Below are 24,480 nucleotides of genomic sequence, written 5' to 3' on the forward strand. Positions count from 1 at the left end.
TTCTAGTTCTCATCACCATGTCTAGTATAACACTCATACTGTACAGTACTGTGAGGGTTCTAGTTCTCATCAACATGTCTAGTATAACACTCATACTGTACATTACTGTGATGGTTCTAGTTCTCATCAACATGTCTAGTATAACACTCATACTGTACAGTACTGTGAAGGTTCTAGTTCTCATCACCATGTCTAGTATAACACTCATACTGTACAGTACTGTGAGGGTTCTAGTGCTCATCACCATGTCTAGTATAACACTCATACTGTACAGTACTGTGAGGGTTCTAGTTCTCATCAACATGTCTAGTATAACACTCATACTGTACAGTACTGTGAGGGTTCTAGTTCTCATCAACATGTCTAGTATAACACTCATACTGTACAGTACTGTGAGGGTTCTAGTTCTCATCACCATGTCTAGTATAACACTCATACTGTACAGTACTGTGATGGTTCTAGTTCTCATCAACATGTCTAGTATAACACTCATACTGTACAGTACTGTGAGGGTTTTAGTTCTCATCACCATGTCTAGTTTAACACTCATACTGTACAGTACTGTGAGGGTTCTAGTTCTCATCAACATGTCTAGTATAACACTCATACTGTACAGTACTGTGAGGGTTCTAGTTCTCATCACAATGTCTAGTATAACACTCATACTGTACAGTACTGTGAGGGTTCTAGTTCTCATCAACATGTCTAGTATAACACTCATACTGTACAGTACTGTGAGGGTTCTAGTTCTCATCACCATGTCTAGTATAACACTCATACTGTACAGTACTGTGAGGGTTCTAGTTCTCATCACCATGTCTAGTATAACACTCATATTTTACAGTACTGTGAGGGTTCTAGTTCTCATCAACATGTCTAGTATAACACTCATACTGTACAGTACTGTGAGGGTTCTAGTTCTCATCACCATGTCTAGTATAACACTCATACTGTACAGTACTGTGAGGGTTCTAGTTCTCATCACCATGTCTAGTATAACACTCATACTGTACAGTACTGTGAGGGTTCTAGTTCTCATCACCATGTCTAGTATAACACTCATACTGTACAGTACTGTGAGGGTTCTAGTTCTCATCAACATGTATAATTACTCATACTGTACAGTACTGTGATGGTTCTAGTTCTCAACAACATGTCTAGTATAACACTCATACTTTACAGTACTGTGAGGGTTCTAGTTCTCATCAACATGTCTAGTATAACACTCATACTGTACAGTACTGTGAGGGTTCTAGTTCTCATCACCATGTCTAGTATAACACTCATACTGTACAGTACTGTGAGGGTTCTAGTTCTCATCAACATGTCTAGTATAACACTCATACTGTACAGTACTGTGAGGGTTCTAGTTCTCATCAACATGTCTAGTATAACACTCATACTGTACAGTACTGTGAGGGTTCTAGTTCTCATCAACATGTCTAGTATAACACTCATACTGTACAGTACTGTGAGGGTTCTAGTTCTCATCAACATGTCTAGTATAACACTCATACTGTACAGTACTGTGAGGGTTCTAGTTCTCATCAACATGTATAGTATACCACTCATACTGTACGGTACTGTGAGGGTTCTAGTTCTCATCACCATGTCTAGTATAACACTCATACTGTACAATACTGTGAGGGTTCTAGTTCTCATCAACATGTCTAGTATAACACTCATACTGTACAGTACTGTGAGGGTTCAAGTTCTCATCACCATGTCTAGTATAACACTCATACTGTACAGTACTGTGAGGGTTCTAGTTCTCATCAACATGTCTAGTATAACACTCATACTGTACAGTACTGTGAGGGTTCTAGTTCTCATCACCATGTCTAGTATAACACTCATACTGTACAGTACTGTGAGGGTTCTAGTTCTCATCAACATGTCTAGTATAACACTCATACTGTACAGTACTGTGAGGGTTCTAGTTCTCATCACCATGTCTGGTATAACACTCATACTGTACAGTACTGTGAGGGTTCTAGTTCTCATCAACATGCCTAGTATAACACTCATACTGTACAGTACTGTGAGGGTTCTAGTTCTCATCAACATGTATAATTACTCATACTGTACAGTACTGTGAGGGTTCTAGTTCTCATCAACATGTATAGTATAATCACTCATAATGTACAGTACTGTGAGGGTTCTAGTTCTCATCAACATGTCTAGTATAACACTCATACTGTACAGTACTGTGAGGGTTCTAGTTCTCATCAACATGTCTAGTATAACACTCATACTGTACAGTACTGTGAGGGTTCTAGTTCTCATCAACATGTCTAGTATAACACTCATACTGTACAGTACTGTGAGGGTTCTAGTTCTCATCAACATGTATAGTATACCACTCATACTGTATGGTACTGTGAGGGTTCTAGTTCTCATCACCATGTCTAGTATAACACTCATACTGTACAGTACTGTGAGGGTTCTAGTTCTCATCAACATGTCTAGTATAACACTCATACTGTACAGTACTGTGAGGGTTCTAGTTCTCATCACCATGTCTAGTATAACACTCATACTGTACAGTACTGTGAGGGTTCTAGTTCTCATCAACATGTCTAGTATAACACTCATACTGTACAGTACTGTGAGGGTTCTAGTTCTCATCAACATGTCTAGTATAACACTCATACTGTACAGTACTGTGAGGGTTCTAGTTCTCATCAACATGTCTAGTATAACACTCATACTGTTCAGTACTGTGAGGGTTCTAGTTCTCATCAACATGTATAGTATACCACTCATACTGTACGGTACTGTGAGGGTTCTAGTTCTCATCACCATGTCTAGTATAACACTCATACTGTACAATACTGTGAGGGTTCTAGTTCTCATCAACATGTCTAGTATAACACTCATACTGTACAGTACTGTGAGGGTTCTAGTTCTCATCACCATGTCTAGTATAACACTCATACTGTACAGTACTGTGAGGGTTCTAGTTCTCATCAACATGTCTAGTATAACACTCATACTGTACAGTACTGTGAGGGTTCTAGTTCTCATCAACATGTATAATTACTCATACTGTACAGTACTGTGATGGTTCTAGTTCTCATCAACATGTCTAGTATATTACTCCTACTGTACAGTACTGTGATTGTTCTAGTTCTCATCAACATGTCTAGTGTAACACTCATACTGTACAGTACTGTGAGGGTTCTAGTTCTCATCACCATGTCTAGTATAACACTCATACTGTACAGTACTGTGAGGGTTCTAGTTCTCATCAACATGTATAGTATACCACTCATACTGTACGGTACTGTGAGGGTTCTAGTTCTCATCACCATGTCTAGTATAACACTCATACTGTACAGTACTGTGAGGGTTCTAGTTCTCATCACCATGTCTAGCATAACACTCATACTGTACAGTACTGTGAAGGTTCTAGTTCTCATCACCATGTCTAGTATAACACTCATACTGTACAGTACTGTGAGGGTTCTAGTTCTCATCACCATGTCTAGTATAACACTCATACTGCACAGTACTGTGAGGGTTCTAGTTCTCATCAACATGTATATTATAACACTCATACTGTACAGTACTGTGAGGGTTCTAGTTCTCATCAACATGTATATTATAACACTCATACTGCACAGTACTGTGAGGGTTCTAGTTCTCATCAACATGTATAGTATAACACTCATACTGCACAGTACTGTGAGGGTTATAGTTCTCATCAACATGTATATTATAACACTCATACTGCACAGTACTGTGAGGGTTATAGTTCTCATCAACATGTATAGTATAACACTCATACTGTACAGTACTGTGAGAGTTCTAGTTCTCATCAACATGTCTAGTAGAATCACTCATACTGTACAGTACTGTGAGGGTTCTAGTTCTCATCAACATGTATAGTATAACACTCATACTGTACAGTACTGTGAGGGTTCTAGTTCTCATCAACATGTATAATTACTCATACTGTACAGTACTGTGAGGGTTCTAGTTCTCATCACCATGTCTAGTATAACACTCATACTGCACAGTACTGTGAGGGTTCTAGTTCTCATCAACATGTCTAGTATAACACTCATACTGTACAGTGCTTTGAGGGTTCTAGTTCTCATCAACATTTATAGTAGAATCACTCATACTGTACAGCACTGTGAGGGTTCTAGTTCTCATCAACATGTATATTATAACACTCATACTGTACAGTACTTTGAGGGTTCTAGTTCTCATCAACATTTATAGTAGAATCACTCGTACTGTACAGTACTGTGAGGGTTCTAGTTCTCATCAACATGTCTTGTATAATACTCATATTGCACAGTACTGTGAGGGTTCTAGTTCTCATCAACATGTCTTGTATAATACTCATATTGCACAGTACTGTGTGGGTTCTAGTTCTCATCAACATGTCTAGTAGAATCACTCGTACTGTACAGTACTGTGAGGGATCTAGTTCTCCCTCTCTCCTGTATTTGGCCTCAAGTTCTCATCAACATCATCTTATGTCGTCTCTGGCGATGCATCTTGGAAAGTATCTTCTGGAATGTCTAATCCAACCCTGCCCTGAGAAACCTGAGAAGTGTAAACTTCTGGCAGTCTTCAGGAGAAGTGTCTCCTTACCCCTGGCAGTCTTCAGGAGAAGTGTCTCCACACCCTGCCAGTCTTCAGGAGAAGTGTCTCCACACCCAGCCAGTCTTCAGTTGAAGTGTCTCCACACCCTGCCAGTCTTCAGGAATAGTGTCTCCACACCCTTCCAGTCTTCAGGAGAAGTGTCTCCACACCCTTCCAGTCTTCAGGAGAAGTGTCTCCACACCCTGCCAGTCTTCAGGAGAAGTGTCTCCACACCCTACCAGTCTTCAGGAGAAGTGTCTCCACACCCTGCCAGTCTTCAGGAGAAGTGTCTCCACACCCTGCCAGTCTTCAGAAGAAGTGTCTCCACACCCTTCCAGTCTTCAGGAGAAGTGTCTCCACACCCTTCCAGTCTTCAGGAGAAGTGTCTCCACACCCTGCCAGTCTTCAGGAGAAGTGTCTCCACACCCTGCCAGTCTTCAGGAGAAGTGTCTCCACACCCTGCCAGTCTTCAGGAGAAGTGTCTCCACACCCTTCCAGTCTTCAGGAGAAGTGTCTCCACACCCTGCCAGTCTTCAGGAGAAGTGTCTCCACACCCTGCCAGTCTTCAGGAGAAGTGTCTCCACACCCTGCCAGTCTTCAGGAGAAGTGTCTCCACACCCTGGCAGTCTTCAGGAGAAGTGTCTCCACACCCTGGCAGTCTTCAGGAGAAGTGTCTCCACACCCTGGCAGTCTTCAGGAGAAGTGTCTCCACACCCTGGCAGTCTTCAGGAGAAGTGTCTCCACACCCTGGCAGTCTTCAGGAGAAGTGTCTCCACACCCTGCCAGTCTTCAGGAGAAGTGTCTCCACACCCTGGCAGTCTTCAGGAGAAATGTCTCCACACCCTGGCCATCTTCAGGAGAAGTGTCTCCACACCCTGCCAGTCTTCAGGAGAAGTGTCTCCACACCCTGGCAGTTTTCAGGAGAAGTGTCTCCACACCCTGGCAGTCTTCAGGAGAAGTGTCTCCACACCCTGCCAGTCTTCAGGAGAAGTGTCTCCACACCCTGCCAGTCTTCAGGAGAAGTGTCTCCACACCCTGCCAGTCTTCAGGAGAAGTGTCTCCACACCCTGGCAGTCTTCAGGAGAAGTGTCTCCACACCCTGCCAGTCTTCAGGAGAAGTGTCTCCACACCCTGCCAGTCTTCAGGAGAAGTGTCTCCACACCCTGCCAGTCTTCAGGAGAAGTGTCTCCACACCCTGGCAGTCTTCAGGAGAAGTGTCTCCACACCCTGGCAGTCTTCAGGAGAAGTGTCTCCACACCCTGCCAGTCTTCAGGAGAAGTGTCTCCACACCCTGGCATTCTTCAGGAGAAGTGTCTCCACACCCTGGCAGTCTTCAGGAGAAGTGTCTCCACACCCTGGCAGTCTTCAGGAGAAGTGGCTCCACACCCTGGCAGTCTTCAGGAGAAGTGGCTCCACACCCCGAATACTTCTGGCCCTTCCTCGGACACTGTGTTAGCTAACCTCCAGACGAGCTTCAATGCCATACAACTCTCCTTCCGTGGCCTCCAACTACTCTTAAATGCAAGTAAAACTAAGTTCATGCTCTTCAACCGATCGCTGCCCGCACCTGCCCGCCTGTCCAGCAACACTACACTGTTCTGACTTAGAATATGTGGACAACTACAAATACCTAGGTGTCTGGTTAGACTGGAAACTCTCCTTCCAGACTCACATTAAGCATCTCCAATCCCAAATTAAATCTAGAATTGGCTTCCTATTTCGCAACAAAGCCTCCTTTACTCATGCTGCCAAACATACATAGATTTGTCCACTGTATTAGACGGTATGTTTGTTTACTCCATGTGTAACTCTGTGTTGTTGACTTGTTTATTGTTTACTCCATGTGTAACTCTGTGTTGTTGACTTGTTTATTGTTTACTCCATGTGTAACTCTGTGTTATTGACTTGTTTATTGTTTACTCCATGTATAACTCTGTGTTGTTGACTTGTTTATTGTTTATTCCATGTGTAACTCTGTGTTATTGACTTGTTTATTCCATGTGTAACTCTGTGTTGTTGACTTGTTTATTGTTTACTCCATGTGTAACTCTGTGTTGTTGACTTGTTTATTGTTTACTCCATGTGTAACTCTGTGTTGTTGACTTGTTTATTGTTTACTCCATGTGTAACTGTGTTGTTAACTTGTTTATTGTTTACTCCATGTGTAACTATGTGTTGTTGACTTGTTTATTGTTTACTCCATGTGTAACTCTGTGTTGTTGACTTGTTTATTGTGTAACTCTGTGTTGTTGACTTGTTTATTGTTTACTGCATGTGTAACTCTGTGTTGTTGACTTGTTTATTGTTTACTCCATGTGTAACTCTGTGTTGTTGACTTGTTTATTGTTTACTCCATGTGTAACTCTGTGTTATTGACTTGTTTATTGTTTACTCCATGTGTAACTCTGTGTTATTGACTTGTTTATTCCATGTGTAACTCTGTGTTGTTGACTTGTTTATTGTTTACTCCATGTGTAACTCTGTGTTGTTGACTTGTTTATTGTTTACTCCATGTGTAACTCTGTGTTGTTTACTTGTTTATTCCATGTGTAACTGTGTTGTTAACTTGTTCATTGTTTACTCCATGTGTAACTCTGTGTTGTTGACTTGTTTATTGTTTACTCCATGTGTAACTCTGTGTTGTTGACTTGTTTATTGTTTATTCCATGTGTAACTCTGTGTTATTGACTTGTTTATTCCATGTGTAACTCTGTGTTGTTGACTTGTTTATTGTTTACTCCATGTGTAACTCTGTGTTGTTGACTTGTTTATTGTTTACTCCATGTGTAACTCTGTGTTGTTTACTTGTTTATTCCATGTGTAACTGTGTTGTTAACTTGTTCATTGTTTACTCCATGTGTAACTCTGTGTTGTTGACTTGTTTATTGTTTACTCCATGTGTAACTCTGTGTTATTGACTTGTTTATTCCATGTGTAACTCTGTGTTGTTGACTTGTTTATTGTTTACTCCATGTGTAACTCTGTGTTGTTGACTTGTTTATTGTTTATTCCATGTGTAACTCTGTGTTATTGACTTGTTTATTCCATGTGTAACTGTGTTGTTAACTTGTTCATTGTTTACTCCATGTGTAACTCTGTGTTGTTGACTTGTTTATTGTTTACTCCATGTGTAACTCTGTGTTGTTGTATGTGTCAAACTGCTTTGCTTTATCTTGGCCAGGTCGCACTTGTAAATGAGAACTTGTTCTCAACTGGCCTACCTGGTTAAATAAAGGTTAAATAAAGGTTAAATAAAAAATTTTATTGAACAGACATCTTACCTGGACATATTGATACCGGAGTTCTCTCACAGGTTCACCGTTTCTCTCAAAGGGTACAACTGCTTCCTCCTTATTTAATGTTCCTCTGGGACTCTGGCCATTGTCGTTGTGCTGACCGTATTCACATTCCCTAAAGTGATAGTCTGCCAGGACTCTGGCCATTGTCGTTGTGCTGACCGTATTCACATTCCCTAAAGTGATAGTCTGCCAGGACTCTGGCTATTGTCGTTGTGCTGACCGTATTCACATTCCCTAAAGTGATAGTCTGCCAGGACTCTGGCCATTGTCGTTGTGCTGACCGTATTCACATTCCCTAAAGTGATAGTCTGCCAGGACTCTGGCTATTGTCGTTGTGCTGACCGTATTCACATTCCCTAAAGTGATAGTCTGCCAGGACTCTGGCCATTGTCGTTGTGCTGACCGTATTCACATTCCCTAAAGTGATAGTCTGCCAGGACTCTGGCTATTGTCGTTGTGCTGACCGTATTCACATTCCCTAAAGTGATAGTCTGCCAGGACTCTGGCTATTGTCGTTGTGCTGACCGTATTCACATTCCCTAAAGTGATAGTCTGCCAGGACTCTGGCTATTGTCGTTGTGCTGACCGTATTCACATTCCCTAAAGTGATAGTCTGCCAGGACTCTGGCCATTGTCGTTGTGCTGACCGTATTCACATTCCCAAAAGTGATAGTGATAGTCCCCCACCAACCTGTCTCCCTCTCCCTGCCACTCTTCTTTCCCCACCAACCTGTCTCCCTGCCACTCTTCCTTCCCCACCAACCTGTCTCCCTCTCCCTGCCACTCTTCTTTCCCCACCAACCTGTCTTCCTCTCCCTGTCACTCTTCTTTCCCCACCAACCTGTCTCCCTCTCCCTGCCACTCTTCTTTCCCCACCAACCTGTCTCCCTCTCCCTGCCACTCTTCTTCCCCCACCAACCTGTCTCCCTGCCACTCTTCTGCCCCACCAACCTGTCTCCCTGCCACTCTTCTTTCCCCACCAACCTGTCTCCCTGCCACTCGTCTTTCCCCACCAACCTGTCTCCCTCTCCCTGCCACTCTTCTTTCCCCACCAACCTGTCTCCCTGCCACTCTTCTTTCCCCACCAACCTGTCTCCCTCTCCCTGTCACTCTTCTTTCCCCACCAACCTGTCTCCCTGCCACTCTTCTTTCCCCACCAACCTGTCTCCCTCTCCCTGACACTCTTCTTTCCCCACCAACCTGTCTCCCTGCCACTCTTCTTTCCCCACCAACCTGTCTCCCTGCCACTCTTCTTTCCCCACCAACCTGTCTCCCTGCCACTCTTCTTTCCCCACCAACCTGTCTCCCTGCCACTCTTCTTTCCCCACCAACCTGTCTCCCTCCCTGCCACTCTTCTATCCCCACCAACCTGTCTCCCTCTCCCTGCCACTCTTCTTTCCCCACCAACCTGTCTCCCTCTCCCTGCCACTCTTCTTCCCCCACCAACCTGTCTCCCTGCCACTCTTCTGCCCCACCAACCTGTCTCCCTGCCACTCTTCTTTCCCCACCAACCTGTCTCCCTCTCCCTGCCACTCTTCTGCCCCACCAACCTGTCTCCCTGCCACTCTTCTTTCCCCACCAACCTGTCTCCCTGCCACTCTTCTTTCCCCACCAACCTGTCTCCCTCTCCCTGCCACTCTTCTTTCCCCACCAACCTGTCTCCCTGCCACTCTTCTTTCCCCACCAACCTATCTCCCTGCCACTCTTCTTTCCCCACCAACCTGTCTCCCTGCCACTCTTCTTTCCCCACCAACCTGTCTCCCTCCCCCTGACACTCTTCTTTCCCCACCAACCTGTCTCCCTCTCCCTGCCACTCTTCTTTCCCCACCAACCTGTCTCCCTGACACTCTTCTTTCCCCACCAACCTGTCTCCCTCTCCCTGCCACTCTTCTGCCCCACCAACCTGTCTCCCTGCCACTCTTCTTTCCCCACCAACCTGTCTCCCTGCCACTCTTCTTTCCCCACCAACCTGTCTCCCTCTCCCTGCCACTCTTCTTTCCCCACCAACCTGTCTCCCTGCCACTCTTCTTTCCCCACCAACCTATCTCCCTGCCACTCTTCTTTCCCCACCAACCTGTCTCCCTGCCACTCTTCTTTCCCCACCAACCTGTCTCCCTCCCCCTGACACTCTTCTTTCCCCACCAACCTGTCTCCCTCTCCCTGCCACTCTTCTTTCCCCACCAACCTGTCTCCCTGACACTCTTCTTTCCCCACCAACCTGTATCCCTCTCCCTGCCACTCTTCTTTCCCCCACCAACCTGTCTCCCGCTCCCTGCCACTCTTCTTTCCCCACCAACCTGTCTTCCTGCCACTTCTTTCCCCACCAACCTGTCTCCCTGCCGCTCTTCTTTCCCCACCAACCTGTCTCCCTCTCCACGTCACTCTTCTTTCCCCACCAACCTGTCTCCCTGCCACTCTTCTTTCCCCACCAACCTGTCTCCCTGCCACTCTTCTTTCCCCACCAACCTGTCTCCCTCTCCCTGCCACTCTTCTTTCCCCACCAACCTGTCTCCCTGCCACTCTTCTTTCCCCACCAACCTGTCTCCCTCTCCCTGCCACTCTTCTTTCCCCACCAACCTGTCTCCCTCTCCCTGCCACTCTTCTTTCCCCACCAACCTGTCTCCCTGCCACTCTTCTTTCCCCACCAACCTGTCTCCCTGCCACTCTTCTTTCCCCACCAACCTGTCTCCCTGCCACTCTTCTTTCCCCACCAACCTGTCTCCCTGCCACTCTTCTTTCCCCACCAACCTGTCTCCCTGCCACTCTTCTTTCCCCACCAACCTGTCTCCCTCTCCCTGCCACTCTTCTATCCCCACCAACCTGTCTCCCTCTCCCTGCCACTCTTCTTTCCCCACCAACCTGTCTCCCTCTCCCTGCCACTCTTCTTTCCCCACCAACCTGTCTCCCTCTTCCTGCCACTCTTCTTCCCCCACCAACCTGTCTCCCTGCCACTCTTCTGCCCCACCAACCTGTCTCCCTGCCACTCTTCTTTCCCCACCAACCTGTCTCCCTGCCACTCTTCTTTCCCCACCAACCTGTCTCCCTCTCCCTGCCACTCTCCTTTCCCCACCAACCTGTCTCCCTGCCACTCTTCTTTCCCCACCAACCTGTCTCCCTGCCACTCTTCTTTCCCCACCAACCTGTCTCCCTCTCCCTGCCACTCTTCTTTCCCCACCAACCTGTCTCCCTGCCACTCTTCTTTCCCCACCAACCTGTCTCCCTCTCCCTGCCACTCTTCTTTCCCCACCAACCTGTCTCCCTGCCACTCTTCTTTCCCCACCAACCTGTCTCCCTGCCACTCTTCTTTCCTCACCAACCTGTCTCCCTGCCACTCTTCTTTCCCCACCAACCTGTCTCCCTCCCCCTGCCACTCTTCTTTCCCCACCAACCTGTCTCCCTCTCCCTGCCACTCTTCTTTCCCCACCAGCCTGTCTCCCTCTCCCTGCCACTCTTCTTTCCCCACCAACCTGTCTTCCTGCCACTCTTCTTTCCCCACCAACCTGTCTCCCTGCCACTCTTCTTTCCCCACCAACCTGTCTCCCTGCCACTCTTCTTTCCCCACCAACCTGTCTCCCTGCCACTCTTCTTTCCCCACCAACCTGTCTCCCTCTCCCTGCCACTCTTCTATCCCCACCAACCTGTCTCCCTCTCCCTGCCACTCTTCTTTCCCCACCAACCTGTCTCCCTCTCCCTGCCACTCTTCTTTCCCCACCAACCTGTCTCCCTCTTCCTGCCACTCTTCTTCCCCCACCAACCTGTCTCCCTGCCACTCTTCTGCCCCACCAACCTGTCTCCCTGCCACTCTTCTTTCCCCACCAACCTGTCTCCCTGCCACTCTTCTTTCCCCACCAACCTGTCTCCCTCTCCCTGCCACTCTCCTTTCCCCACCAACCTGTCTCCCTGCCACTCTTCTTTCCCCACCAACCTGTCTCCCTGCCACTCTTCTTTCCCCACCAACCTGTCTCCCTCTCCCTGACACTCTTCTTTCCCCACCAACCTGTCTCCCTGCCACTCTTCTTTCCCCACCAACCTGTCTCCCTCTCCCTGCCACTCTTCTTTCCCCACCAACCTGTCTCCCTGCCACTCTTCTTTCCCCACCAACCTGTCTCCCTGCCACTCTTCTTTCCCCACCAACCTGTCTCCCTGCCACTCTTCTTTCCCCACCAACCTGTCTCCCTCCCCCTGCCACTCTTCTTTCCCCACCAACCTGTCTCCCTCTCCCTGCCACTCTTCTTTCCCCACCAACCTGTCTCCCTGACACTCTTCTTTCCCCACCAACCTGTATCCCTCTCCCTGCCACTCTTCTTTCCCCACCAGCCTGTCTCCCTCTCCCTGCCACTCTTCTTTCCCCACCAACCTGTCTTCCTGCCACTCTTCTTTCCCCACCAACCTGTCTCCCTGCCACTCTTCTTTCCCCACCAACCTGTCTCCCTGCCACTCTTCTTTCCCCACCAACCTGTCTCCCTGCCACTCTTCTTTCCCCACCAACCTGTCTCCCTCTCCCTGCCACTCTTCTATCCCCACCAACCTGTCTCCCTCTCCCTGCCACTCTTCTTTCCCCACCAACCTGTCTCCCTCTCCCTGCCACTCTTCTTTCCCCACCAACCTGTCTCCCTCTTCCTGCCACTCTTCTTCCCCCACCAACCTGTCTCCCTGCCACTCTTCTGCCCCACCAACCTGTCTCCCTGCCACTCTTCTTTCCCCACCAACCTGTCTCCCTGCCACTCTTCTTTCCCCACCAACCTGTCTCCCTCTCCCTGCCACTCTCCTTTCCCCACCAACCTGTCTCCCTGCCACTCTTCTTTCCCCACCAACCTGTCTCCCTGCCACTCTTCTTTCCCCACCAACCTGTCTCCCTCTCCCTGCCACTCTTCTTTCCCCACCAACCTGTCTCCCTGCCACTCTTCTTTCCCCACCAACCTGTCTCCCTCTCCCTGCCACTCTTCTTTCCCCACCAACCTGTCTCCCTGCCACTCTTCTTTCCCCACCAACCTGTCTCCCTGCCACTCTTCTTTCCCCACCAACCTGTCTCCCTGCCACTCTTCTTTCCCCACCAACCTGTCTCCCTCCCCCTGCCACTCTTCTTTCCCCACCAACCTGTCTCCCTCTCCCTGCCACTCTTCTTTCCCCACCAACCTGTCTCCCTGACACTCTTCTTTCCCCACCAACCTGTATCCCTCTCCCTGCCACTCTTCTTTCCCCACCAGCCTGTCTCCCTCTCCCTGCCACTCTTCTTTCCCCACCAACCTGTCTTCCTGCCACTCTTCTTTCCCCACCAACCTGTCTCCCTGCCACTCTTCTTTCCCCACCAACCTGTCTCCCTGCCGCTCTTCTTTCCCCACCAACCTGTCTCCCTCTCCACGTCACTCTTCTTTCCCCACCAACCTGTCTCCCTGCCACTCTTCTTTCCCCACCAACCTGTCTCCCTGCCACTCTTCTTTCCCCACCAACCTGTCTCCCTCTCCCTGCCACTCTTCTTTCCCCACCAACCTGTCTCCCTGCCACTCTTCTTTCCCCACCAACCTGTCTCCCTGCCACTCTTCTTTCCCCACCAACCTGTCTCCCTCCCCCTGCCACTCTTCTTTCCCCACCAACCTGTCTCCCTCTCCCTGCCACTCTTCTTTCCCCACCAACCTGTCTCCCTCTCCCTGCCACTCTTCTTTCCCCACCAACCTGTCTCCCTCTCCCTGCCATTCTTCTTTCCCCACCAACCTGTCTCCGTCTCCCTGCCATTCTTCTTTCCCCACCAACCTGTCTCCCTCTCCCTGCCACTCTTCTTTCCCCACCAACCTGTCTCCCTGCCACTCTTCTTTCCCCACCAACCTGTCTCCCTGCCACTCTTCTTTCCCCACCAACCTGTCATCCTGCCACTCTTCTTTCCCCACCAACCTGTCTCCCTGCCACTCTTCTTTCCCCACCAACCTGTCTCCCTGCCGCTCTTCTTTCCCCACCAACCTGTCTCCCTCTCCCCGTCACTCTTCTGTCCCCACCAACCTGTCTCCCTGCCACTCTTCTTTCCCCACCAACCTGTCTCCCTCTCCCTGCCACTCTTCTTTCCCCACCAACCTGTCTCCCTCTCCCTGCCACTCTTCTTTCCCCACCAACCTGTCTCCCTGCCACTCTTCTTTCCCCACCAACCTGTCTCCCTGCCACTCTTCTTTCCCCACCAACCTGTCTCCCTCCCCCTGCCACTCTTCTTTCCCCACCAACCTGTCTCCCTCTCCCTGCCACTCTTCTTTCCCCACCAACCTGTCTCCCTGCCACTCTTCTTTCCCCACCAACCTGTCTCCCTCTCCTTGCCACTCTTCTTTCCCCACCAACCTGTCTTCCTGCCACTCTTCTTTCCCCACCAACCTGTCTCCCTGCCACTCTTCTTTCCCCACCAACCTGTCTCCCTGCCGCTCTTCTTTCCCCACCAACCTGTCTCCCTCTCCCCGTCACTCTTCTTTCCCCACCAACCTGTCTCCCTGCCACACTTCTTTCCCCACCAACCTGTCTCCCTGCCACTCTTCTTTCCCCACCAACCTGTCTCCCTGCCACTCTTCTTTCCCCACCAACCTGTCTCCCTGCCACTCTTCTTTCCCCACCAACCTGTCTCCCTGCCGCTCTTCTTTCCCCACCAACCTGTCTCCCTGCCGCTCTTCATTCCCCACCAACCTGTCTCCCCGTCACTCTTCTTTCCCCACCAACCTGTCTCCCTGCCGCTCTTCATTCCCCACCAACCTGTCTCCCCGTCACTCTTCTTTCCCCACCAACCTGTCTCCCTCTCCCTGCCACTCTTCTTTCCCCACCAACCCGTCTCCCTCTCCCTGCCACTCTTCTTTCCCCACCAACCTGTCTCCCTCTCCCTGCCATTCTTCTTTCCCCACCAACCTGTCTCCGTCTCCCTGCCATTCTTCTTTCCCCACCAACCTGTCTCCCTCTCCCTGCCACTCTTCTTTCCCCACCAACCTGTCTCCCTGCCACTCTTCTTTCCCCACCAACCTGTCTCCCTGCCACTCTTCTTTCCCCACCAACCTGTCTCCCTCCCCCTGCAACTCTTCTTTCCCCACCAACCTGTCTCCCTCTCCCTGCCACTCTTCTTTCCCCAACAACCTGTCTCCCTGCCACTCTTCTTTCCCCACCAACCTGTCTCCCTCTCCCTGTCACTCTTCTTTCCCCACCAACCTGTCTCCCTCTCCCTGCCATTCTTCTTTCCCCACCAACCTGTCTCCCTCTCCCCGTCACTCTTCTTTCCCCAACAACCTGTCTCCCTCTCCCTGCCACTCTTCTTTCCCCACCAACCCGTCTCCCTCTCCCTGCCACTCTTCTTTCCCCACCAACCTGTCTCCCTCTCCCTGCCATTCTTCTTTCCCCACCAACCTGTCTCCGTCTCCCTGCCATTCTTCTTTCCCCACCAACCTGTCTCCCTCTCCCTGCCACTCTTCTTTCCCCACCAACCTGTCTCCCTGCCACTCTTCTTTCCCCACCAACCTGTCTCCCTCTCCCTGCCACTCTTCTTTCCCCACCAACCTGTCTCCCTGTCACTCTTCTTTCCCCACCAACCTGTCTCCCTCTCCCTGCCATTCTTCTTTCCCCACCAACCTGTCTCCCTCTCCCCGTCACTCTTCTTTCCCCAACAACCTGTCTCCCTCTCCCTGCCACTCTTCTTTCCCCACCAACCCGTCTCCCTCTCCCTGCCACTCTTCTTTCCCCACCAACCTGTCTCCCTCTCCCTGCCATTCTTCTTTCCCCACCAACCTGTCTCCGTCTCCCTGCCATTCTTCTTTCCCCACCAACCTGTCTCCCTCTCCCTGCCACTCTTCTTTCCCCACCAACCTGTCTCCCTGCCACTCTTCTTTCCCCACCAACCTGTCTCCCTGCCACTCTTCTTTCCCCATCAACCTGTCTCCCTGCCACTCTTCTTTCCCCACCAACCTGTCTCCCTCTCCCTGCCACTCTTCTTTCCCCACCAACCTGTCTCCCTCTCCCTGCCACTCTTCTCTCCCCACCAACCTGTCTCCCTCTCCCTGCCACTCTTCTTTCCCCACCAACCTGTCTCCCTGCCACTCTTCTTTCCCCACCAACCTGTCTCCCTCTCCCTGCCACTCTTCTTTCCCCACCAACCTGTCTCCCTCTCCCTGCCACTCTTCTCTCCCCACCAACCTGTCTCCCTCTCCCTGCCACTCTTCTTTCCCCACCAACCTGTCTCCCTGTCACTCTTCTTTCCCCACCAACCTGTCTCCCTGCCACTCTTCTTTCCCCACCAACCTGTCTCCCTGCCACTCTTCTCTCCCCACCAACCTGTCTCCCTCTCCCTGCCACTCTTCTTTCCCCACCAACCTGTCTCCCTGTCACTCTTCTTTCCCCACCAACCTGTCTCCCTGCCACTCTTCTTTCCCCACCAACCTGTCTCCCTGCCACTCTTCTTTCCCCACCAACCTGTCTCCCTGCCACTCTTCTTTCCCCATCAACCTGTCTCCCTGCCACTCTTCTTTCCCCACCAACCTGTCTCCCTCTCCCTGCCACTCTTCTTTCCCCACCAACCTGTCTCCCTCTCCCTGCCACTCTTCTCTCCCCACCAACCTGTCTCCCTCTCCCTGCCACTCTTCTTTCCCCACCAACCTGTCTCCCTGCCACTCTTCTTTCCCCACCAACCTGTCTCCCTCTCCCCGTCACTCTTCTTTCCCCAACAACCTGTCTCCCTCTCCCTGCCACTCTTCTTTCCCCACCAACCCGTCTCCCTCTCCCTGCCACTCTTCTTTCCCCACCAACCTGTCTCCCTCTCCCTGCCATTCTTCTTTCCCCACCAACCTGTCTCCGTCTCCCTGCCATTCTTCTTTCCCCACCAACCTGTCTCCCTCTCCCTGCCACTCTTCTTTCCCCACCAACCTGTCTCCCTGCCACTCTTCTTTCCCCACCAACCTGTCTCCCTGCCACTCTTCTTTCCCCACCAACCTGTCTCCCTCCCCCTGCAACTCTTCTTTCCCCACCAACCTGTCTCCCTGCCACTCTTCTTTCCCCAACAACCTGTCTCCCTGCCACTCTTCTTTCCCCACCAACCTGTCTCCCTCTCCCTGTCACTCTTCTTTCCCCACCAACCTGTCTCCCTCTCCCTGCCATTCTTCTTTCCCCACCAACCTGTCTCCCTCTCCCCGTCACTCTTCTTTCCCCAACAACCTGTCTCCTTCTCCCTGCCACTCTTCTTTCCCCACCAACCCGTCTCCCTCTCCCTGCCACTCTTCTTTCCCCACCAACCTGTCTCCCTCTCCCTGCCATTCTTCTTTCCCCACCAACCTGTCTCCGTCTCCCTGCCATTCTTCTTTCCCCACCAACCTGTCTCCCTCTCCCTGCCACTCTTCTTTCCCCACCAACCTGTCTCCCTGCCACTCTTCTTTCCCCACCAACCTGTCTCCCTCTCCCTGCCACTCTTCTTTCCCCACCAACCTGTCTCCCTGTCACTCTTCTTTCCCCACCAACCTGTCTCCCTCTCCCTGCCATTCTTCTTTCCCCACCAACCTGTCTCCCTCTCCCCGTCACTCTTCTTTCCCCAACAACCTGTCTCCCTCTCCCTGCCACTCTTCTTTCCCCACCAACCCGTCTCCCTCTCCCTGCCACTCTTCTTTCCCCACCAACCTGTCTCCCTCTCCCTGCCATTCTTCTTTCCCCACCAACCTGTCTCCGTCTCCCTGCCATTCTTCTTTCCCCACCAACCTGTCTCCCTCTCCCTGCCACTCTTCTTTCCCCACCAACCTGTCTCCCTGCCACTCTTCTTTCCCCACCAACCTGTCTCCCTGCCACTCTTCTTTCCCCATCAACCTGTCTCCCTGCAACTCTTCTTTCCCCACCAACCTGTCTCCCTGCCACTCTTCTTTCCCCAACAACCTGTCTCCCTGCCACTCTTCTTTCCCCACCAACCTGTCTCCCTCTCCCTGTCACTCTTCTTTCCCCACCAACCTGTCTCCCTGCCACTCTTCTTTCCCCGCCAACCTGTCTTCCTTGATCCATGTTTCCAAACGAAATCATTCCGAAGCCGTCCTCTTTTGTCTGTTTGGTAGCGAGACTAAAAACAGGACCCTTGGGTCGGCTTTCAGCTGAAATTGCAATCAGCTGTGTTTGGAATTATTAAATATTCTGCTGAGTTTTTCTGTTTCAATCTGGTTACTGCAGAAATGCACAGCATTTGCCATCATTCTGTTTTGAATGTGTTTAACACATTTTGGAAACAGTGTGTTAGCATTTGAAAACATGTGCTGCAAGTATATAGTTTTACAGGTGGTGGAGTATGAATGAGAAAAGAGTTCATGGATGTTGGAGAATGTGGTCATTGATGCATTTTGTGTGAAAGCAATGAACAATTATTCACAGTTTGGTCCAAATACATTTCTGTGTCGCTGACTGTGTGAAGAGGTTTGACAATGTGACTTCAGTTTTGACCGATGCATGTTAGCAATTGGGGAAAAAACTGTAAACACTTGTGTGTAACAGGACAAATATATATTATTATTACACACACACTCTGGCATTTGTAAATAGACAATAAAATCAGTCTTCATTGTTTGTCTGTGTATCTATATGTCCTCAGTATCACCTATAACGGGTCGATGGAGAGTCCAGTTCCTCTGTACCCCACTGACTGTCCCCCTCCTTACGAATTAGTGATGGGACAGAGAGCAGCTAGCCAGGTCAGTGGGGGAATCTGGACATGTTTGCTGGTATGTGTGTGTGTGTGAAATAGAGAGAGAGAACGTGCTAAGCAGGAATACAGGACAATTGTCTCTGTGTGTGTTTGTTTGTGTGTGCATGCGGGTGTGTGTGTCTATTAAACACATGTGCTGTGTGGTTGTCTTTAGGCCACGGTGTTTGACAGCCATGGGAATGAGCTGTCTGGAGAGAGGGCCACGTCCACTGCCTTCAGCGGAGAGGGTCAGAGTCACACATGCTACATTCTGTTCACTTCAGCTCTGTTATTCATGTTTTTACCAGTCTGGTATTGAAAGGAGAGTTTCCATGAAGGGCCCATTTACTCTGGTTCTTTACCTACAGTTGAAGTCAGAAGTTGACATACACCTTAGCCAAATACATTTAAACTCGTTTTTTCACAGTTCCTGACATTTAATCCCAGTAAAAAAAGAAATCTGAGGTGTTGTCTGATTTCTTTTGATTTTCCCATGACGTCAAGCAAAGAGGCACTGAGTTTGAAGGTTGAAATACATCCACAGGGGGCCTCACGGGTGACGCAGTGGTCTAGGGCACTGCATCGCAGTGCTAGCTGTGCCACCAGAGACTCTGGGTTCGCGCCCAGGCTCTGTCGCAGCCGGCCGCGACCGGGAGGTCCGTGGGGTGACGCACAATTGGCCTAGCGTCGTCCGGGTTAGGGAGGGTTTGGCTGGTAAGGATATCCTTGTCTCATCATGCACCAGCAACTCCTGTGGCAGGCCAGGCGCAGTGCACGCTAACCAGGTCGCCAGGTGCACGGTGTTTCCTCCGACACATTGGTGCGGCTGGCTTCCGGGTTGGATGCGCGCTGTGTTAAGAAGCAGTGCGGCTTGGTTGGGTTGTGTTTCGGAGGATGCATGGCTTTCAATTGAGAAGCTTCTAAAGCCATGACATAATTTTCTGGAATTTTCCAAGTTGTTTAAAGGCACAGTCTACTTAGTTTATGTAAACTTCTGACCCACTGGAATTATGATACAGTGAATTATAAGTGAAATAATCTGTCTGTAAAAATGACTTGTGTCATGCAACAAAGTAGATGTTCTAACCGACTTGCCAAAACTATAGTTTGATAAACATAAATTTGTGGAGAGGTTGAAAAACGAGTTTTAATGACTCCAACCTAAGTGTATGTAAACTTCCAACTTCAACAGGCAACACTGCCAATTCATACATTTAGCCTAATATAAACAAGTAAATGAACCGTCTCCCTCCCTCCCTCCCTCCAGTCTCCATGGACAGTGGTTCTCTGTTGATGTCGGAGATCATTGACATCCCAGACGACTCCTCACCTTCAGAGGACTCCTGCCTCGTGGGAGTGGGGGTGAGGGCTAGGGGGGAGAGAGGGAGCACCGGGGGAGTGGAGAGGGGAGACGGGGGAGAAGGAGGGGAGTATGTGAGCTTCCGTGGCCCCCCTCCCCAACCCCCGGAGAGTCCCCTGGTAGAGAGTCCCCTGGTGGGCCCCAGGGCCAGGCGATGCTACAGAGGAGAGAGGTCCAACTCCTGCTCCTCATCTAGCACTGCTACAGCTACATACAGGTAAATAGAAGGACAATCACACACACAGTTCACAGCCACTTTCTTACAGCTCCTTCTCAAAAGAGAACAACCCTCCCCCTCCCCCCTCTTTGCAGGTCTCCAGTGTTGAGGCGACAGGCTATGTTGGCCAGTAGTTGTTCCCAGTTGGAGCTGCTAGGGGGCACCACCTCTCACCAGTGCTCCTCTATCCTAGAGAAACGAGTCGGACCTTGCACCCCTTTACGACGCGGTTCCACCTCAGCAGCTCCTCCCACTTCCTCATCCTCAGCTGTCAATCAGCAGGGTGGTCAGGGCAACAGGGTACCCCTCCCCCTACAGCCGTTGTACCTGCGTCGTCAGGGCGGAAGGAGCGAGAGGGGTGATAGTGACGGGCTTCTGCCCCTAGTGAGGTCACACAGCGAGCCTGGCCTCAGCTCTTCTGCTGATACAGGTGGGTACACACACACACAACACACATGTACAGACATCCAGTGTTAGTGATTTACAACTCATACTATGAACACACTATATAACACACTATAACACACTACTCTCTCCTCTTTTCCCTCCCTCCCACTCTCCTCTCTCTCCCCCCTCTCTCCTCTCTCCCTTCCTTTCTCCTCTCCCTCTCTTTCCTCTGACCCCTCACTCTCTCCTCTTTTCCCTCCCTCCCTCCCTCCCTCTCTCCTCTCTCTCTCCCTCCCTCCCTCTCTCTCCCTCCCTCTCTCCTCTCTCTCTCCCTCCCTCTCTCCTCTCTCCATCCCTTTCTCCTCTCTCCCTTCACTCTCTTTCATCTGACCTCCCTCTCTCCCTCCCTCTCTCCTCTCTCCCTCCCTCTCTCCTCTCTCTCTCCCTCCCTCTCTCCTCTCTCCATCCCTTTCTCCTCTCTCCTCTCCCTCTCTTTCCTCTGACCCCTCACTCTCTCCTCTTTTCCCTCCCTCACTCTCTCCTCTCTCCCTCCATCTCTCCTCTCTCCCCTCCCTATCTCCTCCCTCCCTTTCTCCTCTCTCCCTTCCTCTATCTCCCTCCGTCTCCTCCCTTTCTCAACTCTCCCACCCTCTCTCTCTTCTCCCAGCTCCTTCTCTTCTCTCCCCTCCCTCTCTCCTTTCTCCCCTCACTCTCTCCTCTCTCCCTCCCTCTCTGCTCTCTCCCTCCCTCTCTGCTCTAGTATACTTCAGTGGTGGCTCAGTGGGCAGTAAAGGAGTGAGGGAGGGCTCTCAGACCTCTACAGACACAGGTGAGAATCTAAAGGTTAGCGGTTAGAGAAGGCAGTGTTGACCACCTTTGGGTTAGACACTACAGATTATAGTTTCTGTCTGTCTTCCCCAGGTCCGGCCTCCGAGGCATGCCTACTACCCCGCTCCTCTCTGGTGCCCCCCTCAGCCCTCCTCCCCAGGAAGGGCAGTGTGAAGGCAGCCACCATGGGGCGCACCTTGCCCCTCTCCAAAGGCCCTGCCAACTCTCCCTTGCACCTGCCCAAAGAATGCAACCGCTCTCTTGGGGACCTCAAGGTGTGTAATGTCTGAAAAAGACTAATAACAGCAGCCATAAACTCTGCAAAGATACTTATATCTACAAATGGACATATTGTATGTAGAAAGATTATGCCAGGTCCTCATTTCTCATCCTCTCTCCTTTTCTTCCTGTCAGGTGACGAGGGGGTTGGTGGCTCGCTTCCTGCAGCGCTCCAAACGGAACCTGGCGTCCGCCGCAGAGCATTCTGGGAACACGGGACAGGGTCAGAAAAGGAGAGGCGGGGTGGAGGGCAACGGGACAGGCCATCTCCCTTTAGAGCAGGTAACACACATTGACACATATAGACACATACAGTAAATACACTCACATACAGACACACGCACTCACACTAGTGTCTGTCTGTCTCAAGGTGTTACGTAACTCCTGGGGGGCCAGCCAGGGAACCCACCCGCCATACCCTCATCACCGTGGTCACCACCACTCCCATAGCGACAGCCGCCACAACCGCCGTCATAGCAACCAACCCCCTGTGACGGAGGGGATCCACTTGCGCAGCTGCGGCGACTTAAGCTCCTCCTCCTCTGCGTCGCTATGGCGATTACTGACGGCCAACCCCCCTCACGGGTCATCAGGGACACTGTACACAGAGTCAGCCCTGTAAGAGGGGGAGGAGGGAGGAAAGATGGGAGGGGAGGGGGAGGAAAAGGAGAGGAGGCAGAAAGTGTACCCACACAGAGGAGAGTGGAGGCATGGTATGGTCTAATGAAGAAGAGATACAAAGGGAGGAGGAGAGGTGGAGGATGGTAGGATGAGTTAGACAGGGGAGAGGAAGGATGAAGGAACAGGCTACTGACATATCCTGATGGGCGGTGGAGGGAGTCAGCATTATGAGGAGGGAACGACTGGACCTTTGCTACAGCCTTGTTCCAATACTTTCAACATGCATCCTTCCTCCTTCCCCTTGGATCCCTCCTCTGCACCTGCGCCTGGCCTTCCTTTCCTGAACTTTGACCTCTCAACTAACCTTCAACCTCCACCTAGCCATACTGAAAACAACTCTATCTGTCCTCTCCAACTCTCTAGGATCTCTCTCTAACTTCAAGAGTAGAGAGGATGGAGAGAAGGAGTAGGATAATGAAGTTTCCCCTAGACTCTGAGCTATGGTCAGTTTAGTGTTTCTCCTCGTAATGGTTAAGGTTAGGATCAGTGGAGCATAAGCTGATCCTAGATCTGTGTCTAAGGTAAACACTTTTCTGGAGCTGTGAACATCACTCTTACACGAACCGCATACACTCATTAAACTGCTCACTCTTTTTCAAAACTCAAATGTACGTTCATTTGTCCAGCTCTTCATCCGGAGCGAAATTCACTAAGTGTTCACGGAACTCACCTTTTTGTCTTCATCTGAAATGGTTAACCTTCCTTTTCTCCTGATGACACTGTAAAATGTACAGAAAAATGTACACTCGTTTTGCCCACTGACAGTGAAAGTTTAATGGCCTGCTAGTTTCGCCGTATGTTTACAAACTTACATCGTTATTATTTTAGTCTTTTTTTTTTGTGGTTCATTTTCTTGAGGTAAAATCAAGATGTAATCATCAACAGCCCTTACCTAGTCCATCTCCAATCTGCCTTCAGAAGAAAGGTGCCTCAAACTCAAAGCTAACACACCATCTACCCCAAACTCAAAACTCACACACCATCTGCCCCAAACTCAAAACTCACACACCATCTGCCCCAAACTCAAAGCTAACACACCATCAACCCCAAACTCAAAACTCACACACCATCTACCCCAAACTCAAAACTCACACACCATCTACCCCAAACTCAAAGCTAACACACCATCAACCCCAAACTCACACACCATCTGCCCCAAACTCAAAGCTAACACACCATCAACCCCAAACTCACACACCATCTACCCCAAACTCAAAGCTAACACACCATCAACCCCAAACTCAAAACTCACACACCATCTACCCCAAACTCAAAACTCACACACCATCTACCCCAAACTCAAAACTCACACACCATCTACCCCAAACTCAAAACTCACACACCATCTACCCCAAACTCAAAGCTAACACACCATCAACCCCAAACTCAAAACTCACACACCATCAACCCCAAACTCAAAACTCACACACCATCTACCCCAAACTCAAAGCTAACACACCATCAACCCCAAACTCAAAACTCACACACCATCTACCCCAAACTCAAAGCTAACACACCATCAACCCCAAACTCAAAACTCACACACCATCAACCCCAAACTCAAAACTCACACACCATCTACCCCAAACTCAAAACTAACACACCATCTACCCCAAACTCAAAACGCACACACCATCTACCCCAAACTCAAAACTGACACACCATCTACCCCAAACTCAAAGCTAACACACCATCTACCCCAAACTCAAAACTCACACACCATCTACCCCAAACTCAAAACTCACACACCATCAACCCCAAACTCAAAACTCACACACCATCTACCCCAAACTCAAAACTAACACACCATCTACCCCAAAACTCAAAACTAACACACCATCTACCCCAAACTCAAAACTCACACACCATCAACCCCAAACTCAAAACTCACACACCATCTACCCCAAACTCAAAACTCACACACCATCAACCCCAAACTCAAAACTCACACACCATCTACCCCAAACTCAAAACTCACACACCATCAACCCCAAACTCAAAACTAACACACCATCAACCCCAAACTCAAAACTGACACACCATCTACCCCAAACTCAAAACTAACACACCATCAACCCCAAACTCAAAGCTAACACACCATCAACCCCAAACTCAAAACTCACACACCATCTACCCCAAACTCAAAACTAACACACCATCTACCCCAAACTTA

The 24,480-nt window shown here is 49.9% G+C and overlaps 1 protein-coding gene across 1 annotated transcript in view; it reads left to right on the forward strand.

The window, feature by feature from the left end:
• Positions 1–23,617, forward strand: part of LOC110520796 (protein FAM189B-like) — a 48,977-nt gene extending 25,360 nt beyond the window's left edge. The window contains exons 7-14 of the mRNA XM_036967901.1: positions 18,463–18,562; positions 18,731–18,803; positions 19,823–20,132; positions 20,228–20,562; positions 21,280–21,348; positions 21,441–21,622; positions 21,762–21,908; positions 21,997–23,617. Coding sequence (XP_036823796.1) covers positions 18,463–18,562; positions 18,731–18,803; positions 19,823–20,132; positions 20,228–20,562; positions 21,280–21,348; positions 21,441–21,622; positions 21,762–21,908; positions 21,997–22,248 — 1,468 coding nt within the window. The 3' untranslated portion in view covers positions 22,249–23,617. The remainder of the gene's footprint in view (positions 1–18,462; positions 18,563–18,730; positions 18,804–19,822; positions 20,133–20,227; positions 20,563–21,279; positions 21,349–21,440; positions 21,623–21,761; positions 21,909–21,996) is intronic.
• Positions 23,618–24,480: the final 863 nt, after the last annotated feature.

This window comes from Oncorhynchus mykiss, chromosome 3, assembly GCF_013265735.2.
Source record: "Oncorhynchus mykiss isolate Arlee chromosome 3, USDA_OmykA_1.1, whole genome shotgun sequence".
NCBI lineage: Eukaryota > Metazoa > Chordata > Actinopteri > Salmoniformes > Salmonidae > Oncorhynchus > Oncorhynchus mykiss.